General features: G+C 33.1%; 1 protein-coding gene across 1 annotated transcript in view; it reads left to right on the top strand.

The window, feature by feature from the left end:
• Window positions 1-18,446, top strand: part of LOC107138983 (transmembrane serine protease 11D) — a 28,210-nt gene extending 9,764 nt beyond the window's left edge. The window contains 7 exon segments of the mRNA XM_015481776.1: window positions 60-127; window positions 6,377-6,435; window positions 10,538-10,648; window positions 12,327-12,504; window positions 16,695-16,958; window positions 18,168-18,306; window positions 18,441-18,446. Coding sequence (XP_015337262.1) covers window positions 60-127; window positions 6,377-6,435; window positions 10,538-10,648; window positions 12,327-12,504; window positions 16,695-16,958; window positions 18,168-18,306; window positions 18,441-18,446 — 825 coding nt within the window.
• Window positions 18,447-18,722: the final 276 nt, after the last annotated feature.

The following is an 18,722-nucleotide window of genomic DNA, read 5'->3' as shown; positions in this document are numbered from 1 at the left end:
GAGAAAAGAAAGAAAGAAATGTAATTATAGAAAGTATTTTTTTCCTTGTATTTCTACAGATTGCTAAAACATTGCGAGAGTCAAATTTAAGAAATCAGTTCATGAGAGCTCATGTTGTCAAACTGAGGTGAGTGAAACTATAACAAAAACTATATAAGCATAAATGAAATTTGTCACATTTGACTTTTGTTCATACCACAGATAATAAATGGCATGCTCATGAAGTTTACTGTAACAATATGAAAATATAATCCTGGACAACTTTTTAAAATTTCAAAAATATCTTATATGGCTTATTTTGCTACTAATATGAGTACCAAATGACTTCAGTTCTTAATGGAGAAGGAAGAAAAGATGCAGGGACACTTGGAATAAAGGTACTATAATAGAGTCATCTGAATCCAGATGGCATTTACAATGCAGTTTACGTAAAATATGTCTCCTGGAGGTGCATACTGCTTCAGTTCTGGATGATAACCAACATCAGAAGTGGCTTTTTAATTTCATCTGGCTGGAATGCTGTAATAAAAGGATGTTGCAGCCAAATCTATGACATTTCTGTCATGGACTAATACGAGCAGGAGTATGTGTGCTAGGTTTTTACAGTTCCTGTCTTAGTTAAATATGTACATGTCCATGTGATATTATTAGGTTGATCCTCTCCTCCAACTAATATAGTCAACCTGATTGACTGACCCTACCCAAAACATCTTAAATGTACACATTACTCAGTCCTTCAAATAATATACAAAAGTTCTTTGATAGGCAGAGAAATTATACTGTTCTTCTCAAGAACTCACTTATAAAAATTAAGCACATAGCTCTAGGTATTTTGGAAAATACTCTTCCCACAGACTGTTCCTACTTCTTTAACTCCTGGGAGTTAAAAGTCTGTGGGAAGGGTATTTTCCAAAAGCATAATCATTTCACTGCATATTCACCTTAGTACATTGTTGTAAAAGCATCTGTACCAGTTATTAATGCTCAACTGTTTAAGCCCTCAAAACTTATATGACTAAATCAACCATGTGAATTTCCTCTCCTTTGTTAATTTCACACTTACTATTCAATCTACTGCAATTTTGTTCTTGATGACACCACAGAATACACACTGCTCTTGCCAAATTCAACAAAGACAGCCAAAGTACAAAATACAAATAAACCATATTAGCACTCCTCTTGCACCTCTCAACAGTATTTGGCACTGCTGCCTATCCATAATGTCATCCCTTGGTTCCTATGACCCTACACAGCCTCGATTCTCCTCTTACTTCTCTAGCTACTCAATTTCCTTTGCCACCTCTTGTCCTTTCTCTGTACATTCCTCAAATATTATTGAGCAGCAGGCTATACTGTGAGCCATGCATCTTCTCAGTTCACATTCTCTCTTTTCAATGGCTTTATCACCAACTATGTTTATTTGCCTCAAAGTTCTATCTCTGGGCCAGTCCTCTTTCATCTCTAGACACACAGAGTCACCTCTTGGTACTATAACATGAATATCTTACAGACAACTCAACTTTAATGTACCCAAACCTGAACCTATCTTCACTCCTCAGATATGCTATTCTTCTAGCGATGCCTATCTCCGTCGATGACATCACCATCAACCTAGTTGCTCAAGAAAGAAATCAAGGACTCATCTTTAATTCCTACCTCTCTCTTAAACCCACATATCTCATCATTTAATCCTTAAAAGTTCTATTTCCTGACTATCTCCCAGATCTGTAACTCTTCTTCAAATACACTTCTATCATCCATTTTACTCCTGGAGTATGAGGTACCTCCAACCCTACAGTCTTACTCCACTCCACACTCCATGTAACAGAGAGAAAGATTTTTTAAAACAAAAATTCAAACATCCTATACCCAGAGTTAAAGCCCTCCTAATGGCAACTCTTCACCCATATTATATATGAGATTTTATACATATAAATATAACTATATATATATACATACACACATTATATATCTATATTAAAGATATATGTATTCTTTATATGTATGGACATATCAATTTATAGTATATGTATAGTATATATGCATCCTGATACATATATATGTGAGATATACAAACACACATATATGTGAGATAAACACACACATATGTTATATACATACATTTCAATAAGTTTATTAAACCTTCCTTTATCTGACTTCTTTTCTCATCTCCATATCCAGGGATGTCTTTCATTACTCTCCTTGTTCTTTATTCACTGGCCCCACTAAACTTCTTTCAGTTCTTCACTTTTGCTTACCTCTAGATCTTTGTAAAATCTGTCTTCCTGTACCTGAAACTTTAATGCATACATATTCCCCTTCACACACACACCACTTTATCTTCTGCTTTAAAATACAGTATGTTGACAGAAAATTTGGAATAAATAATACCAAAAACTCAGGAAACAATTACCATTGAAAAATTTATTATTCACAGTTTCCAAGAGGAATGGACGTGCCATAATTGATTGAGGGTTGGAAGGGCACATGGGAAGCAGAGGTCAGTCAGGAGGCAGAGGAGAGAGGAGCAATAGTAAGCAAAAGCATCTGCTAAGGTTTCTGAATGAAGGAACAGTGAGGTAGGATAATCAGGTTTAAGATTGGCCAGTTTGAGCAGGGAAAGATGGTGCACACCTGTAATTCCAGAAGCTCAGGAGGCTAAAGTAGTAGGATGGCAGGTTCAAAGCCAGCCTCAGAAACTTAGCAACGCTTTAAGCAACTTAATGAGATTCTGTCCAAAAGTTAAAAATTAAAAAATAAGGGCTGAGGATGTGGCTCAGTGGTTAAGTGCCCTGGTTCAATCCCTGGTACAAAGTAAACACACACACACACACACACACCAGATGTGATATTCATCATGAAGAAAAGTAAAGGATAAGGAGATAAGGATTAGAGATAGACAGGAAGGTTGGTTTTTGTTGTTGTTGTTTGTTTTGTTTTTATATGTTTGTTTTTAATAGGAGATGAACAGGAAAGTCTTCTCTGACAAAAATAAGCATTGCAAATATAAGGGGAAAAAAAGCATTCCAGGCAAAGAAACCAGCAAGTACTTGATGTGAGAATGTGTATGAGGTCATCAACAAACAGAAAGGATTGTGGCTATGATGGAGTAAATAGGAGCAAGGTGTAGGATATGATCACCATCAGAGATCTAACCAAAGACAAGGTTATACAGGTCTTATGGAACATAATAAAGGACTTTAGGTTTTACTCTGAATGAGATAGGAAACCAATTTTAGCAACACAGATTTTAAATGATCTTTACACTGCTGCATGTAGCATAAATTAAGGAGGCATGACTCAAAGCAGGAGAATTCATAGAGAAATTTCAATAATGTAGAATAGAGATTTTGGTTACCTCGATTAGGATGATAGCAATGGTGGCAAAAAAGCAATGATAATGAGATTCAGATAAATCTTTAAAGTAGGGTTAATAGGGCTGGATGTTGACTGTGAAAGAAGATTCCATAATGGTTCTCTCATGCATGCTCCTATATTTTTATTGTATGTGAATATATTTATAGCTAACATAGAGTTGTTTTGAATGTTTTTCAACTTTATATAAATAAGATTATACACTATTTTCTACAAATTTTCTCAAATTTCTTTTTACGTGAATCAAGGTTAATACAGCTAAACCTAGTTGATTCATTTTTACTGTTGTATATTCATTTATTTTATTATGTTATTGAGTGAACATCCACAGTTTATTTATTCACTCAACATTCAATGTGTATTAACTTTTTAAATCTTTGAACATTCTAAACAACCCTACAATAAGCATTCTTTACACATTTACATATGAGAAGGTTCATCAAGAATATATATCTAAAAGTGTAATTTCTAGATCTTTAGTTTGGAATATCTTCAACTTAATTAGTTGATAAAGTATTCTTCAAAGTGCTTTAGGCAAAGTTGGTTTGATGCTTTCATATGCCTCTTGGTTTCCCCATCCCATCTTAGTTGCCAATTCCAAATTACTATTAACTCCAGGAACTAATTTAATATTTACACTCAAATATTAAATAAGCACCTTCTTGTGCTTACTTCTATTACAAGTTTCTGTTCTCTTTCAATATTAGCTGTGACTGGGGTTCAGAGTTGCCATTCTCATTAATATTTAAGTTTGGATGAAGCAGTGACACTGAACATATAATTACAACTTTCTTGTCTAGCAACATGAAAGTAAATATTTTTTTAAAAAACCCTTTCCATATACAATAACTGGAAATGTTAGATAAAGTATTACGATTTTCATTTCAAATGCAAGTTAAGCTCACATGAAGATGAAGAAAATCATTAATATTCCAAAATTTTAAAATATGAATATTAAGTGATATATACTAGAACATTCAACAGACTTACATTTATATTAAGCAAATAATAACCACAAGAAAGCCAATGTAGCCATACTAATATCAGACTTGAAATTTTAAAATGAAAAAAAAATTAACTAGGGATAAAGTAAAATGTTTAGACAAAAGAAATAGTTCATAAGGAAGATAAAATTCTTCTAAGCATATAGGCACCTAATAATATGTCCTCAAAATATATTAAACAAGGAGAAGCAAACAAATTCATAGCAGTGGATTTTATGAACATAATTATTAAGTTTAATAGGAAGGAACAGAATGAATCATCCAGACTCACAGACCTATGTAAACAAAGTATCACAGAAGTGCAGACACAAACCTGAAAGAAAATGGTTCATATAAAAAAATAAAATCTCTAGCTCATACATACATAAGCTTAAAACCTGAATATTAATATTAAAAACTTAAAATTTTAACAAGAAAATATGGGAGAATAAAAGGATTTTTTAAATAAGACATTTTAGAATTGATTTTCCCTAACAAAGGATACTAAAAAGAAAGTGTAGCCAGGTATGGTGGCTGCACATCTATAATTCCAACAGCTGGGGAGGTTGAGGTAGGAGGATTTCAAGTTCAAAGCTAGCCTCGGCAATTTAGTGAAGCCCTAAATAAAAACTCAGTGAGACCCTGTCTCTAAATAAAATACAAAAAGTTCTGGGAATGTGACTCAGTTGTTAAGCATCCCTGGGTTCAATCCTTGGTACCAGAGAGAGAGAGAGAGAGAGAGAGAGAGAGAGGAAGATGAAAAGGGAGAAGAAAAGAGAAGAAAGTGTAAAGATACATTATATACAAGGAGAATATGTTTGCAACTGAGGAAGTGGACAAATTATTGGTATCTATACTAATAATTAAATAAATAAGAAAAAGACCAAGAAACAATAGGAAAAAAATAAGAATTTGTGACTCAAGGATGAGGGATCTTTAATGAATGATGAAAATTATAAATAAATATTCAAAAAAGGCTGTTTTGTATCAATTAATTTATTTGATCTTCATTATTACTCTACCAAAGAAGCACTTTGATTATCAGAGGAAACTGAGGCATGAAGAAATTAAGTAACTTGCTAGTGATTCCAGAGCTAATGGAAATTAGCATTGGGATTTGAATTTAGCCAGTTTTGATTCTAGAACCTATGTGATTTACTACTATAAAAGTAAAACTAAAGAATATCATTTTAACTCATTTAATTGTACGAATTAAATTATAGCCTGATTATATCAAATATTAGTGAGGCTTTGGAGCAGTGTCTCCCATACACTCTTGTTTGAGGTAGAAATTTTGACAAAATCAAGTGGAGGTCATAGTTTATGTGGTAATTAATATGGTAACTAACATAATGTGCAATTTATCTAGGTTTTAGATAATCAGAACCTTTAACAAAGATATCAAGTTTCATTTCTAGGAATGAAGTATCCTTGGCTAATTGAAATGGGCTATAAAATCTTAACATATGACTATAAAAGTTAAAATTTGATGCTATAACAGATGAATAGGTCTAAATTCCAAAAAAGTTAAATTAAACTTCTCTGTCACATAATCTTGAAAGTCTCCTGTTTGTAAGTTTGTTTAAGTAGATATTTGCTTAAGGAGATGAGGGGTTTTTTCAGATTGCTAAAGTCTAATAATAGCTAACATTACAATGCACTTAGGATATGGTATGTACTTTTCCCCAAACTTTGTGCATAACTGTTTGATGTATGAGAAGTCATAGATACAGAAAGCTTAAGAAACTTAAGTAACTTATCAAAAGTCATACAGTAAAAGGCTATGACATTCCAACTTCAAAGCCTGCTATACTGTGGGGGGTATAGTGTACTGTGCATTGAAATTGAATTTTGGGGAACAGAATTTTGATCTATTATTACTTATTCAAATACCATTATGTAACTGTTCTAAAGGCAAATTCCTCAAGTGAATTCTTTAAAAAAGTTCAATCGAGAAAAATATATAAGCAGTATCAATATAATAATTATCCATTTAAAAATATCTTTATGGTTTACAGGCCAAATGGTAGTGGTGGTGTGATAGCAGATGTTGTCATGAAATTTCGATGCACTAGAGGTAACAATGGAGGATCAATGAAAGGCAGAGTTCAGGCTATTTTACAACAAATGCAGAATAACTCTGGAAACTTGGAAATAAATCCTTCAACTGGGATAACATGCAAGTACCATTTTTTATACCATTTTATTTCAATATATCTCTGAAGTTTACTAATTCAAATTTAAATCTCTATTTAAAGCAGAGGCTGGCTTTTCTTTCTTTAAAATTATTAACTTTATAAAAACAATATATTAAAAGCTAACTATATATAGTATATACCTTTCTAATATAAACATTCTATTTTTTTTTACTTTTCAATGATTTTTTTATCTTAAAACATACTATTTTCTTTTTAAATGGAATAATTTCAACATGGGAGATCTCTTTTCTAGTGTTCATATGAGGGCAATATATTTTAATTTGTTACAACATGCCTTTTTCCATTCTGTTTGAGACTTGTATATAATAAAACGAGGTAAGAAAGCAAACTTGGTATTATATAAATTCACTATCTTGCTGAAATTGCTTAGGTTGATCCTTTAAGGCAATGTTTGAACAGCAACTAATTTTAAAGAATCTAAGATTTTCAGTTTCAGTTTTCTACTTTGTAAAATGGAAGCTTGTCCTGATGTTTCAGGGCTACATAAGGAAATTATGATAATGCTTCTTTTTTAAAAAATGTATTTTTAATCCCAGTGGCTTGGGAGACTGAGGCAGGAGGATCACAAGTTCAAAGCCAAAGTGAGACACTAAGCAACTCAGTGAGACCCTGTCTCTAAATAAAATACAAAATAGGGCTGAGAATGTGGCTCAGTGGTCAAGTGCCTCTGAGTTCAATCCCTGATTTTAAAAAATGCATTTTTATTTTTAATTGACAAACAGTAATTACACATACGTACGAGGTACATTGGCATTTTAGTATATACATATAATGTACAATGATTAGATCAGGGTAACTGGCATATCTATCACCTCAGACATGATATTTCTTTGTATCAGGGACATTTAAAATCCCATTAGCTATTTTGAAATATTCAATTGTCAACATAGTTGTCCTACAATGCTATAGAACTTTAGAAATTATTTCTCTTATCCAGCTCCATCCCTGAACCCATTGTCTATCATTTCTTTCTCTTTCTCTCTCTCTCTCTCTCTCTTTCTCTCTCTCTCTCTCTCTCCCTGACATCCTTTCCAGGACCTGGTAATCATTATTCTTTTGAAGTCAACTTTTGAACTTCCACAAATAAGTGAGAATATGCAGTATCTTTCTGTGCCTGACTTAATTTCACTTAAAATAACATCCTTTGGTTCTGTCCATACTGCTACAAATGACAAAATTTCATTTTTATGGGTGAATAATATTCTACTGTGTTTATATACCACACCTTTTCACATTCATCTGTTGATATATACCTACATTGATTCCACATCTTTGCTATAGTGAACAGTTCTTCAGTAAACATGATGTACAGATGTTACTTTAACAACTGATTTCATTTTCTTTGGATATATACCCAGTAGTGGGATAGCTGAATCACATAGTAGGTAGTTTCTATTTCTAAGATTCTGAGCCATCTCTAGGCTGTCTTTCACAATAGATATATTAATTTATGTAACCATCTGTATGATTTTTGTTTGGATCCATTCTATTCCTTAAGTTTCCTAAAGGCAAGAACTGTTCTGCTTTGTTCACTTTTGCTGTTCTTCTACCACCCAGTATCTAGTATAGAATAGTTATTCAATAAGCAATTGTTGAATGACTGAAAGAAATGAATTACTTAATAAAGGATACCCCACCAACTTTGCCTTTTACTACTAGCTTAAGTAGCCTTGATTTCCTCAAAAGGAACTCAAAATTAAAAGGATTTTCATGGATCTCACACTGGGCTAGTATGCAGCCTGTACTAGCTACAGCAGTACTAGTTGTTAAAGTATTAGAATGCTTTCCAGTTTGTTGGTAAACAATTAGACAGTGATTGTTCCCCAAGTTCTCCAAATGTCTCCATTCCCCACTATGGACTCTCTTCTCTTCTGCCTGCAACTAAAGAGTTAACCACATAGGAAAGAATTCAAAGACACAGCTCCAACTCCATGGTCTGTGTTCTGCCTCCTGATGCCCAAGCACCACAGGTTACTTAAGCAACTGAATATTACTTCTGTTCTGACACATGAAGAAATTCTTTCAAAAGCACTTCCCAAGTGTTTGTTCATTGTTTAGCATTATGTTACATAATGTGAGGATACAATGGTTATTTCTACCCCCAAGACCCCATAATACAGTTGAAGCAAAAGACATCCAAAGCAAGATAGCAGTCAAAATAGCAGACTTGACAATCAAGAGAACATATGACCAAGCACCCAAGGACCAAACAACAGTGACTGCTGCCAAAATTCAGAAAACAACGAGACTAGAGTTCTTGGTATTTCTCAGCAAATGATTCATCAAGAAGAGTGGATGGAATTTGGTTTTGAAATATTAAATAGCATTTCCTTAATTTAATCCACACAACATCCATATCCCATAGACACTTATAATATCCCCACTTAGAAAGGATGTATAATTGCTCAGGGTGATATGTTTAGCATGTGGCAGTCAGGGTTAAAACCTAAGTCACTGTTATTCAAATAATGAAGAATACACAGCTTTATTTATTTCCTGCTTCCAAAAAGGATGATGTGGCTCCACTAAAGCTTTCAAAGCAAACATGATACCTAAACCCCGTAACACTTCTAGATGGAAATAACTGCATAACTTGGTTTTAGAGAACATGAAAATCCAGTTTTAGAACTTTGAAAGTATAGGGGGATTTGATCCAACATACATTTTTAGAAATGGTCAATCTGGACAGGTGGATAAATTGAAAAAGCACAAAAGTGGTAGTGGAGAATTGCAGTTTGAAGGTTATTATTACTAGTATCAAATGATGAAAGCATGAACAAAAGTAGTACCAAAAAGATAGGAAAGATACTCAGAAGGCTAAGGCAGGAGAATCACAAGTTGGTCAACCTGAGCAACTTAGCCCTGTCTCAAAATATTAAATAAAAACTTGGGATGTATCTCAGTGCCCCTAGGTTCAATCTCTAATACCACCAAAAATTTTTAAAAGGAGAGGTGATAAGGAGACTCAGGATAATTCAAATGGCAGTTATTAGAAGGTACAGAACATGGAGACCAATAAAATGTGAGTATGATGAGAAAGTGAGAATTTGAAATATTTTCTAGCTGCCAGTGGAAGTGGTGTCATTTACTAAAGGAGCAAATGTAACATAAGAAGCAAATTTTGGATAAAATTTGGTCACATTAAGTTTGATATGACCACTGGACATGTAGGGGAAACTGTCCTGTAGTTTATGTAGGGGCCTTCACTATCTGATACCATTATAGTTTTCTTTCCCAGCTCAACACCATCCCCCTGTATGCAACACATGTAATAACTCTGCTGACTTTATTACACCACAAACATCCTATACCTCCATGCAATTATGCCCACTATGTCTTCCATGTGGAGTATCTTCTCCCACTTATCTACTTGACAAATCCCTTCTAGGTTTTCAAAATACTGTACAAATGTTATTTCCTCCAACTCAAATGTCATTTCCTCCTCCGTGACAACTTATGTGTTTATTTGGTAACATTAGTTAATCTCTATTTTCTCCTTTTCCTTTGGTTTTGAATTCATTTGAATAATTATTTGATTAATTTCTGTATGTAAATAACATATGAGCAGACCCCTGTTATTTGTTCACTGTTTAATCTGCAGCACTTAGAATAGTATCAGTAGAGCAATATATGTCTATACCAATATGTCCTTATAAGAATATTTGAATAAATGAACTTCTACTACAACATTTTTTATATTATATTCCAATGACTAAGTTATGTTCTGATTTTTCAGTTAAAATGAATGACTTGAGAGCAAGGAAATATGAAGTATTTGATGAAACATTTTAGCACAAACATTAGTGTGCTTAATAAATTCAGGAAAGTTGTAAAAACAGAGACTTCTAGGACCCATGATTCAGAGATTCTTTCAGCTGATGAGGATGGAGCCTAGGAATCAGGATTTCAGCAAATCCTCCCAGTGGTTCTGATTCTTTTTGTCCGTATATACACTTTAAGAAATTAAGATGGGAATTATTTTTATCTTGTATTTTGTTGATCTTAGTCTCATTCTTTTTTTTTAAACACTAGCAATTACTGACCACGATACAGAAAATTTTTTCACTCAAGGTAAGCTTTGAAATTCTTTTATAAATATGTTTTGCTAAAATATAAGGAGTAAAAGTGCAAGTCTGTTATTCTCTTTGCCAAGATGGTATCTATACAGGTGGTACCTTTATTTTGAATTCATTCCATTGGTTTTTTGTTGAAACAAGACACTGCTGATCCAACTGACCCATGGAGTGATGTTTGAGCTATTTCTCCTTTTAGAAAAAGAATTAATGAAGTAGCAGTGGAGTACCACCACTCAGTACTCAGGTTGACCTTATGAAAATTTTCTTGGCAGTTTTAGGAAGCTTTTACTACCCAATTCTTTGGTGGCATTTCTGCAAACTTGCAAATTATGTTTGATGACATCATTTATGTAGCTTTTCCTAACTACCAGATAGCTTGCTCTGTTGTGGATTCAGGTCAATCATAGCCATAATAGAAAAAATTATGAAAAATCTTGTCAGTTTTGGGTCCTTAACCTTCTGAAGGGAAAGTCATATGTTCCAACACCATCCTCCATACTTTCAAGCTAGGATAGCAGAGATATAATCCCTAGAAAAATACTGTTTATTTCTCTTGCTTACAGAATATAGCTAGAAATTAGTTAAATGTACCTGGATCACTGGCCTTTCTCAGATACTTAACAAATTTCATAAAGTGATACCACCTCTCTAGGTATTTTTAAACTTCACTATAGTTCTTGATTATTCTGAATAAAAATGTATCTTCATAATTCACTAGGGAATTTATTAGAAGGATGCAGCACAGGAACCTAAGTTCTATACATATTCTTAATGGAAATCTAGTCCTCTATTTGGGAAATTTTCAAGAAAAAAAATACCTATTCAAGCAGGGCACTACTTAACAGCCAGTCTAGCAATAGATAATAGATTAATAAGATTAATAATAGGTAATAGATTAATAAGAGAAAACAAAGCACAGAAATTGAGAGGAATTATGTGAATAGCCTACCTCAGCCCATTTCAGCTCTGGCAATGAGAGCATTTGCGGGCTTTTTAAGACATTTAAATAAACCTGTATACTACATACTAGAAATGTTCACTCACCCTAAGGCCTATTCTGTGGCCCTACAGCATGTGCCCTTTCAAGGGTACATCCAGTTATACAATCAGGTCTGGAGATGTATTGCAACCTCCAATGATAAAACTGTAATACCACTCAGAAAGTTGTTTGATGAGTCAGTTTTCTTCCAACTTAAATGTGTATCTCTCATCAATATGTACCTTCTGAATTGTTCCCTGATGTGGATCTGGAAGTCAGTATTTCTAACAAGTTCCTAGGGGATATTCATGCTACAGGTCTGAAAACCACACTATGCGTAGCAATTTATGAAGAAGAAGGGAATTTCCCAGGAGTTTTATCCTGAGCTGTCATATCCATCACTGACCAATCCTAACCCTTACCATTCATGAAGCATTCTAGACAATTTTGAAGTTGCTCCAGAATTGAAACCCAATGTCTAGAAATGTTCTCTAGAATGTAATCAATAGGCAAGAATAGTCATACATGTACTCTAAAGATAATAGCATGTTGATCCTGCTTTTTGAAAATCTAGCATATCCTGGGGAGAAATCCATAAAAGACAAAGTCATAAGTAATGGAAAAGCTCTGCAGCAAAATCCCAAATGTAAATGAATCATGTTCTTCCCAGCTCATTAACAATCTTTGCTCTTAGAATGTGGGGCCCGGCCAGACCTAATAACACTGTCTGAAGAAAGAATCATTGGAGGTACACTAGCTGAGGAAGGTGACTGGCCATGGCAAGTCAGTCTTGAACTCAATAATGTCCACCACTGTGGAGGCACCCTGATCAGTAACACATGGATCCTGTCGGCAGCTCACTGCTTCAGAAGGTAAGGACACCTCTATCAACCCCTCTGGGAACAATTAAGGTAGGCAGTTGCATGAAGACTCCACCCATTACCCTCAGGACCAATCATGATTGGATAAAGCCAGAACAAAAAATGTAAAGAATATTAGTGAGTTTTTCTTCCTATTCATTAAAGCCAAAATACTTTTTTCTTATTTAGCTTACTAGTTTACTGTAGTTCTCAGTTTCAAATAATAGTGTACCCATCATTGAAAAGAACAAAGATTTATATATCAGAATGTTTGATTTAAATCCTAGCTATGAAAACTTAGAAAATTTACTAAATAACCCTATGTATCACATTTTTTTAAAAATTATGGACAATACTATTATGTATATCTTAGTGTTGTTGGTAGGATTAAATATGTTACTATAACTATCTATTAAATATTTGAGGAGGAAGATTTGTACATTACATCATGGAAGTTGATCAGTATACTGAGGGTAGACCTAGAGACTGCTAGGTGCCATTAATTTGTTCATCAAAATATATGGATATTTATGACAAGCCTAATATTATATGTTATATACGCACAAGTATAAATGAAATACTAACCTTGCCTTCATGGAACTTCATTCTAATGTTTGAAGGAGAATACATACACACAAAAAATTATTATCATTTATAAATAAGTATAAGTATTATAAGTAAAATAAATTTAAGACACCTCACAAGAATTCTTAATTGAGGTGACTAAAGACTATTTATTACTTATACTAAGGCAATGAGCTTCCAATGGAAAATAAGTTGTATAAAATTATCCTGTTGGTATTAAAAAGGTTACACTGCTAATACTGAAAGATTTTAGACTTTGGCATTACAAAAACTTGCTAGTTTCAGGCCTACTGTATCACCAAGATATCCTAAATCATAACATTTAAATACAGAAAGATCACCAGAAAGTGATGGTGAACTCAAGTGTGCCCCTGACCATATCTATTATCTTACCAGCTTTTTTCAATGACTTGTCACTGTCTCAAATCCACATATTTACTACATACCCAAAGCCTTCAATGTCAAATTAATCCAAAATTATTTCTCAAAGTATGTGATTTCAGCCTCAGTATAACAGCCATTTTTCATCTCTTCTGGACTTGGTCTGTGTTTCCCCACCTATGACCACTGCTCACCCTGCTGTTTGTTTCCTGAAATATTAAAACCTTTTAAAATCTCTATTTCATCCTATTTGAATTCTGTGAGATTTTCACAATTACTAAGAAGCATTATTCAGATTTGAGGGCACTATCTTTTAATACAGCACCTTTTTTTTCAAAAGTGTTTATTAAACCAAGATGGAATAAAAGATAACAAGATTAGGGTACAACCTAAACAAAAGTTTTAGGAAAGCCCAAATTATTCTACACTTTTCTTATGCTATCTTGTAGCTCTACAGATGGCAAATAAATTCTAAATTGTTTTATATAATACTTCCAACATTACACAATTTCTGATTTAAATTGGCAAATTCATTTAGGTGTATCCCAGATAACACAAGAAACAAAATTCTAAAAAGCATTCAATCATCACTGCCACCTGAAAGGCCAAAGCAAAAGAATGTCACTAGTTCAATTTCAATCACACCCTAATATACAAATGCATGGAATTAGCAGGCTGGAACTGAACTAGATTCTAAGCCCTATTCAGACCTATCAAAAGTTAAGTAAAGGATATCACTACATTGAAAGCCACAATTATAAATATCATCAATGATTATCAAAAACATTCAGAGAAAATCTTTGAATTTTGCAACCAAAAATCTTTCTGTTTACTACCTTGATGTAATCACTAGAGCTATAAATGACAAGAACCATGTATTGGTCCCCTCACTAAAGACTTCATTGTCACTTGAGAAATACCAGTGAGGATTTGATTGGGGTATAACTAGCCTTACAAAAGGACATAGAAGTGATGAGTCCCTATTAGAGAAGATTACTGAATTGTCACCTTTTCTGTGAAGATTTCTCTGGACTCTTTTGTCTCCTGTTCTATTTACACAGAAAATTTCTTCTCTGTCTTTTACAGTAGTCTTTGTGATTTATGATAGTATAATTGTCTCAGTATCCTCCACTAGTGTGTGGCAGTACTCAAGGACAGAGGCCATAATTATTAAAGTTTTTATTTCCAGAGACTCACATGTTCTTTGTGCAATGTAGATACTTAGTAATGGCTTGTTGAGCTATAATTATTGAAGATCACAGATGTGTCCATTGAATGCCAAGCAGTGTTTAGCATATGCATTTGTTTCATTGATACTTAAAGCTGTGTGAGAGAATATTGCCAATCAAATTTTATACATAAACTAAGAATCAGAGATATTAACTAACTTGCCATAAACAATAATTCTAGTGTGTGATATAGCAAGATTTAAATCTAAATATAGCTGGTTCCAAAACCATTTTCTTATTTATTTGCTAGAAGGAACGGAAGGAGAGACAGAGGGAGGGAAAAGAGTAAAAAAGAGTGAAAGGGGTGTCTCCCCAGAAAGGGAAGGGTGTCTTTTGAATCTCCCTACTGAGGACTCTGAGCAAAAGGAGTTGAATATTTTTTAAAAATGTGGATTTTCTTATTTTTAAATATTTTTTCTTCAGAATCTTTAACTAGGTTTCACTCTTACACATATACTATTTCTTATAAAAGTATTTCCTAGGCATATAATCCTTTTTGTGTGTTAATTCCACTATCTAAATTCCAAAAACTCTTAAATTATTATTGGTTGTTTTTATTCAACTATAGGAGCAACCATAATTTTTCTTGTTATCCAGATATGCATGTAACTGAAAAACCTAGAGTTGTTATGTGTGTGTTTGCTTTTAATTTATGAAAGGAGCATTGTGAATAATTCTTGTATTGTTTCTTAGTGTATTTTCTCAATCCTGGGAATTTTCATCTGGTCCACTGCTGCATAACAAGCCACAGTAAACAAACATCATATTTCCTTCGCCCAACTAGGTTGCTTCAACTTCCTACTATCACAAAGAGCATGTACAACATACACAAAACACTCATATGGGGTCATTCTATAAACCTTTACAGATTTCTCTGAGATATGTACCCAGAAGTACATAAGAGTCTGACAAATATACCAGAATGCTTTCCAAACATTTACATCTTCACTGATAATTCAAAAAGAGTTCTGATTTCCCTCCTTACTAACATCAGAATTATTTTCTTGTTTCTTGTCACCCTTATCAACATATATTAGATATTCATTTTTTAATTACTATTTCTTCATTACTAATAAATTTGAATATTTTTTCATATACCTAGAAGCCATTTGGGCTTCCCTTTACATAAATTACCAATTAATACTTTGCAAATTTTATAATAGTTTTCCTATCAATTTATTGTTGGTTTACAGACTTTTTTGTATATTCTATAAAGATTTAGATATTAAATATTGCCAATATTTTTTAAGGATTTCGTATACATACTTTAAGCTTGTTTGTGGTTTGCTTAATTCTGATTTAATAAAATTCACTCATTTTTTACCTATGGAATGTGTTTTGAGGGTTTACCTAAAAAGTCTTATTCCTGTATCAAAATGATAATTTTCTATATTTTTTATGTTAGTCCTCTTTCTCCTCCCCTCTTTCTCAATATATATGTAGATATACACACATATATCTATATACACAAATGTATGTATATACACACACAATTATAACAATCAGCAAACTTAGTACAGAAAGGTCATTCATCTATTAACAAAACAAGGATGTCCCTTATCATCACTGCTATTTAAACTGAGTGTCTTTCTCAAAGCAAAATAAAAGAAGAAAATAAAGATTGAAAGGAATGAGTTAAAGCTATAATAGCTATTACTTCAGATTTCTTAGTTGCTTGAATTAAAGGGTACAGAAAAGGGAAAGATCAAAGAGATTTGTGTTATGCTAGATATCATTAAAGTATTAGAATATGCTAATTGGAATAGAAGAACAACCGGTATTCATCACTCCAAGACATGTTTTCTAAAGGCTTTCTTTGTTTCTTTAGGCAAATATCCATTTGTTCTGCAAGTTAAAAGCATTTACTAGCTTACAATGCAAGAATATATAGCAAAGAGACATTGATCAAATAGTTCCTAGATGGTGGCTGTTGGCAAATTCAAAATCTAAATATTTGAAGTACTCACAATTTCCTTATTCAAATAGCATGGTTTCCCAATTTTTCAGCTACTCTAATCCTCAACAATGGACTGCTACCTTTGGTATTTCTACAACATCTCCTATACTGAAAGTAAGAGTAAGAACTATTTTACTCCATAATAACTACAAAACCGCAACTCATGAAAATGATATTGCAGCAGTGCAACTTGAAAGAGCTATCACCTTTACCAGAAATATACATAGAGTTTGTCTCCCAGAGGCTACCCATAACATTATACCTGGTTCTACTGCCTATGTAACAGGATGGGGATCGATAACTTATGGTGGTAAGTGTTTCAGGAAAAATAATACAATTGAACAACAAAATTTCTTGTCATTTGCTATTATGTAACTTTTTAAAGTTAGGGGAATGTTGAGTACAGATTCTCCCAACAGAACCATTGTGTATTCTACTCATCTTAAACTCTGGCTAGCTTAGTTTCCTCAGTAAAGCATAGAAAAGCTATACCCATAGAAATTATGCAGAATTCTCAAACATAGTGGTAAGGAAATGTAAAAGAAAGTGATAAAGAAACATTAGTTCTTAAACAATCCAGAGATTCTGTGGAACTCCAGTGGCTTTTCTATAACAAAATAAAAGGACTGGAATAGATATTGTCTAAAGACTTTAATAACCCTTAAAGTATCAACTGCCCTTTAAGGTATTCTGGGATGATATGAATTATGCTACATGGTAAGAAACTCCATGTATGCATAAATATTGCTCATACGTGATTGTCAAATAAATAAGGTATAAATTAAAACGAGGACAGAGTTAAAGAGAAAATAGAACATAGGATAAAAATAAAGAGTTATCAGCCAGGGAATGGAAGGGTAGCATCAACAGTTTTTCCCTGGGCTTTTACCCAGTTGTAGATTGTATCGCCAAGATATAATAAAAAGTCAGTCATCCCAGAAAATATTTCAATGTGTTCTTTTAGCACAAAGTAATTTGGACTAACAGGTAAAATTTGTCCAGTAATGGAAAACTATAACTAAGCTATTCTGAGGGAGCATCGGTATATAATGGATTACTTCTTTAGGCTTAAGACCACACTGATTTCTCTTTTGATGTTAGATTAGAGGTTACTCACTTTTCATGTAATTTTCCAAAGTCCATCAGTGGATAATTTAAGTGCAATCAATTTTAAGATAGTAAATTTATTTGTTTTCTAAATGACTAAGGGACACTCAATCACAAAACTAATGCAAAAAAAAGAAAAGAAAAGAAAAATTTATCTGGCTAAAGGGGTTATCCTTCCCTATGAAAACCTTTGCTGGAAAGAAACTCCTGTATATGAGCTTAGATGCCTTTCTTGCTAAACAGGGAATAATGTTTGGAGTGCATTTGTTCTTTCTCTTAATAATAAGAGAAGAATAATGACTCTTAGTAATAAGAGTTATTAATTTTTTACACTTCATTTATTAATTAGTAATAAGAGTTATTAATTTATATAACCAATGAGTCATTTTATTTCTTCTTTTCTACTAAATAGGCAGCACAGTCACAGATCTACGACAAGGACAAGTCACAATAATAAATAGCAATGTATGTAATGCATCAACTAATTACAATGGTGCTGTCTTATCTGGAATGCTGTGTGCTGGAGTACCTGCAGGTGGAGTGGATGCATGCCAGGTATGTTCAAGACAATCTTATCAACCATCATCAAAAAAGCTTATAAGTATTCACTAGCATGCCATTCTGCTATGGGCATAAAGGTAACAACAGTTGTAATATACATCCCTGTCTAAAAATTTATTTAATTTTAGGGATAAAATTATCTTATGAAGTTTATTTATCATAAAATATTAACTTTTAATTTTTAACTACTATGAAAAGTTAAGTAAAACACTATTGTTCACAGGGAGGCTGAGACAGGAGGACTGAGAGAGGCAAGCCTCAGCAATTTGCAAGGCCCTAAGCAACTTACTGAAACCCCGTCTCAAAATAAAAAACAAAAAGAGCTGGGTATGTAGCTCAGTAGTAAAGTGCTCCTGGGTTAAATTTCCAGTACTAAAAAAAAAAATAAAATAAAATAAAAAGCCAACACT

The sequence above is a fragment of the Marmota marmota genome, unplaced genomic scaffold (genome assembly GCF_001458135.2).
Source record: "Marmota marmota marmota unplaced genomic scaffold, marMar, whole genome shotgun sequence".
In the NCBI taxonomy this organism is placed as follows: Eukaryota; Metazoa; Chordata; class Mammalia; order Rodentia; family Sciuridae; genus Marmota; species Marmota marmota.
This window is presented reverse-complemented; position numbering and strand designations above follow the sequence as displayed.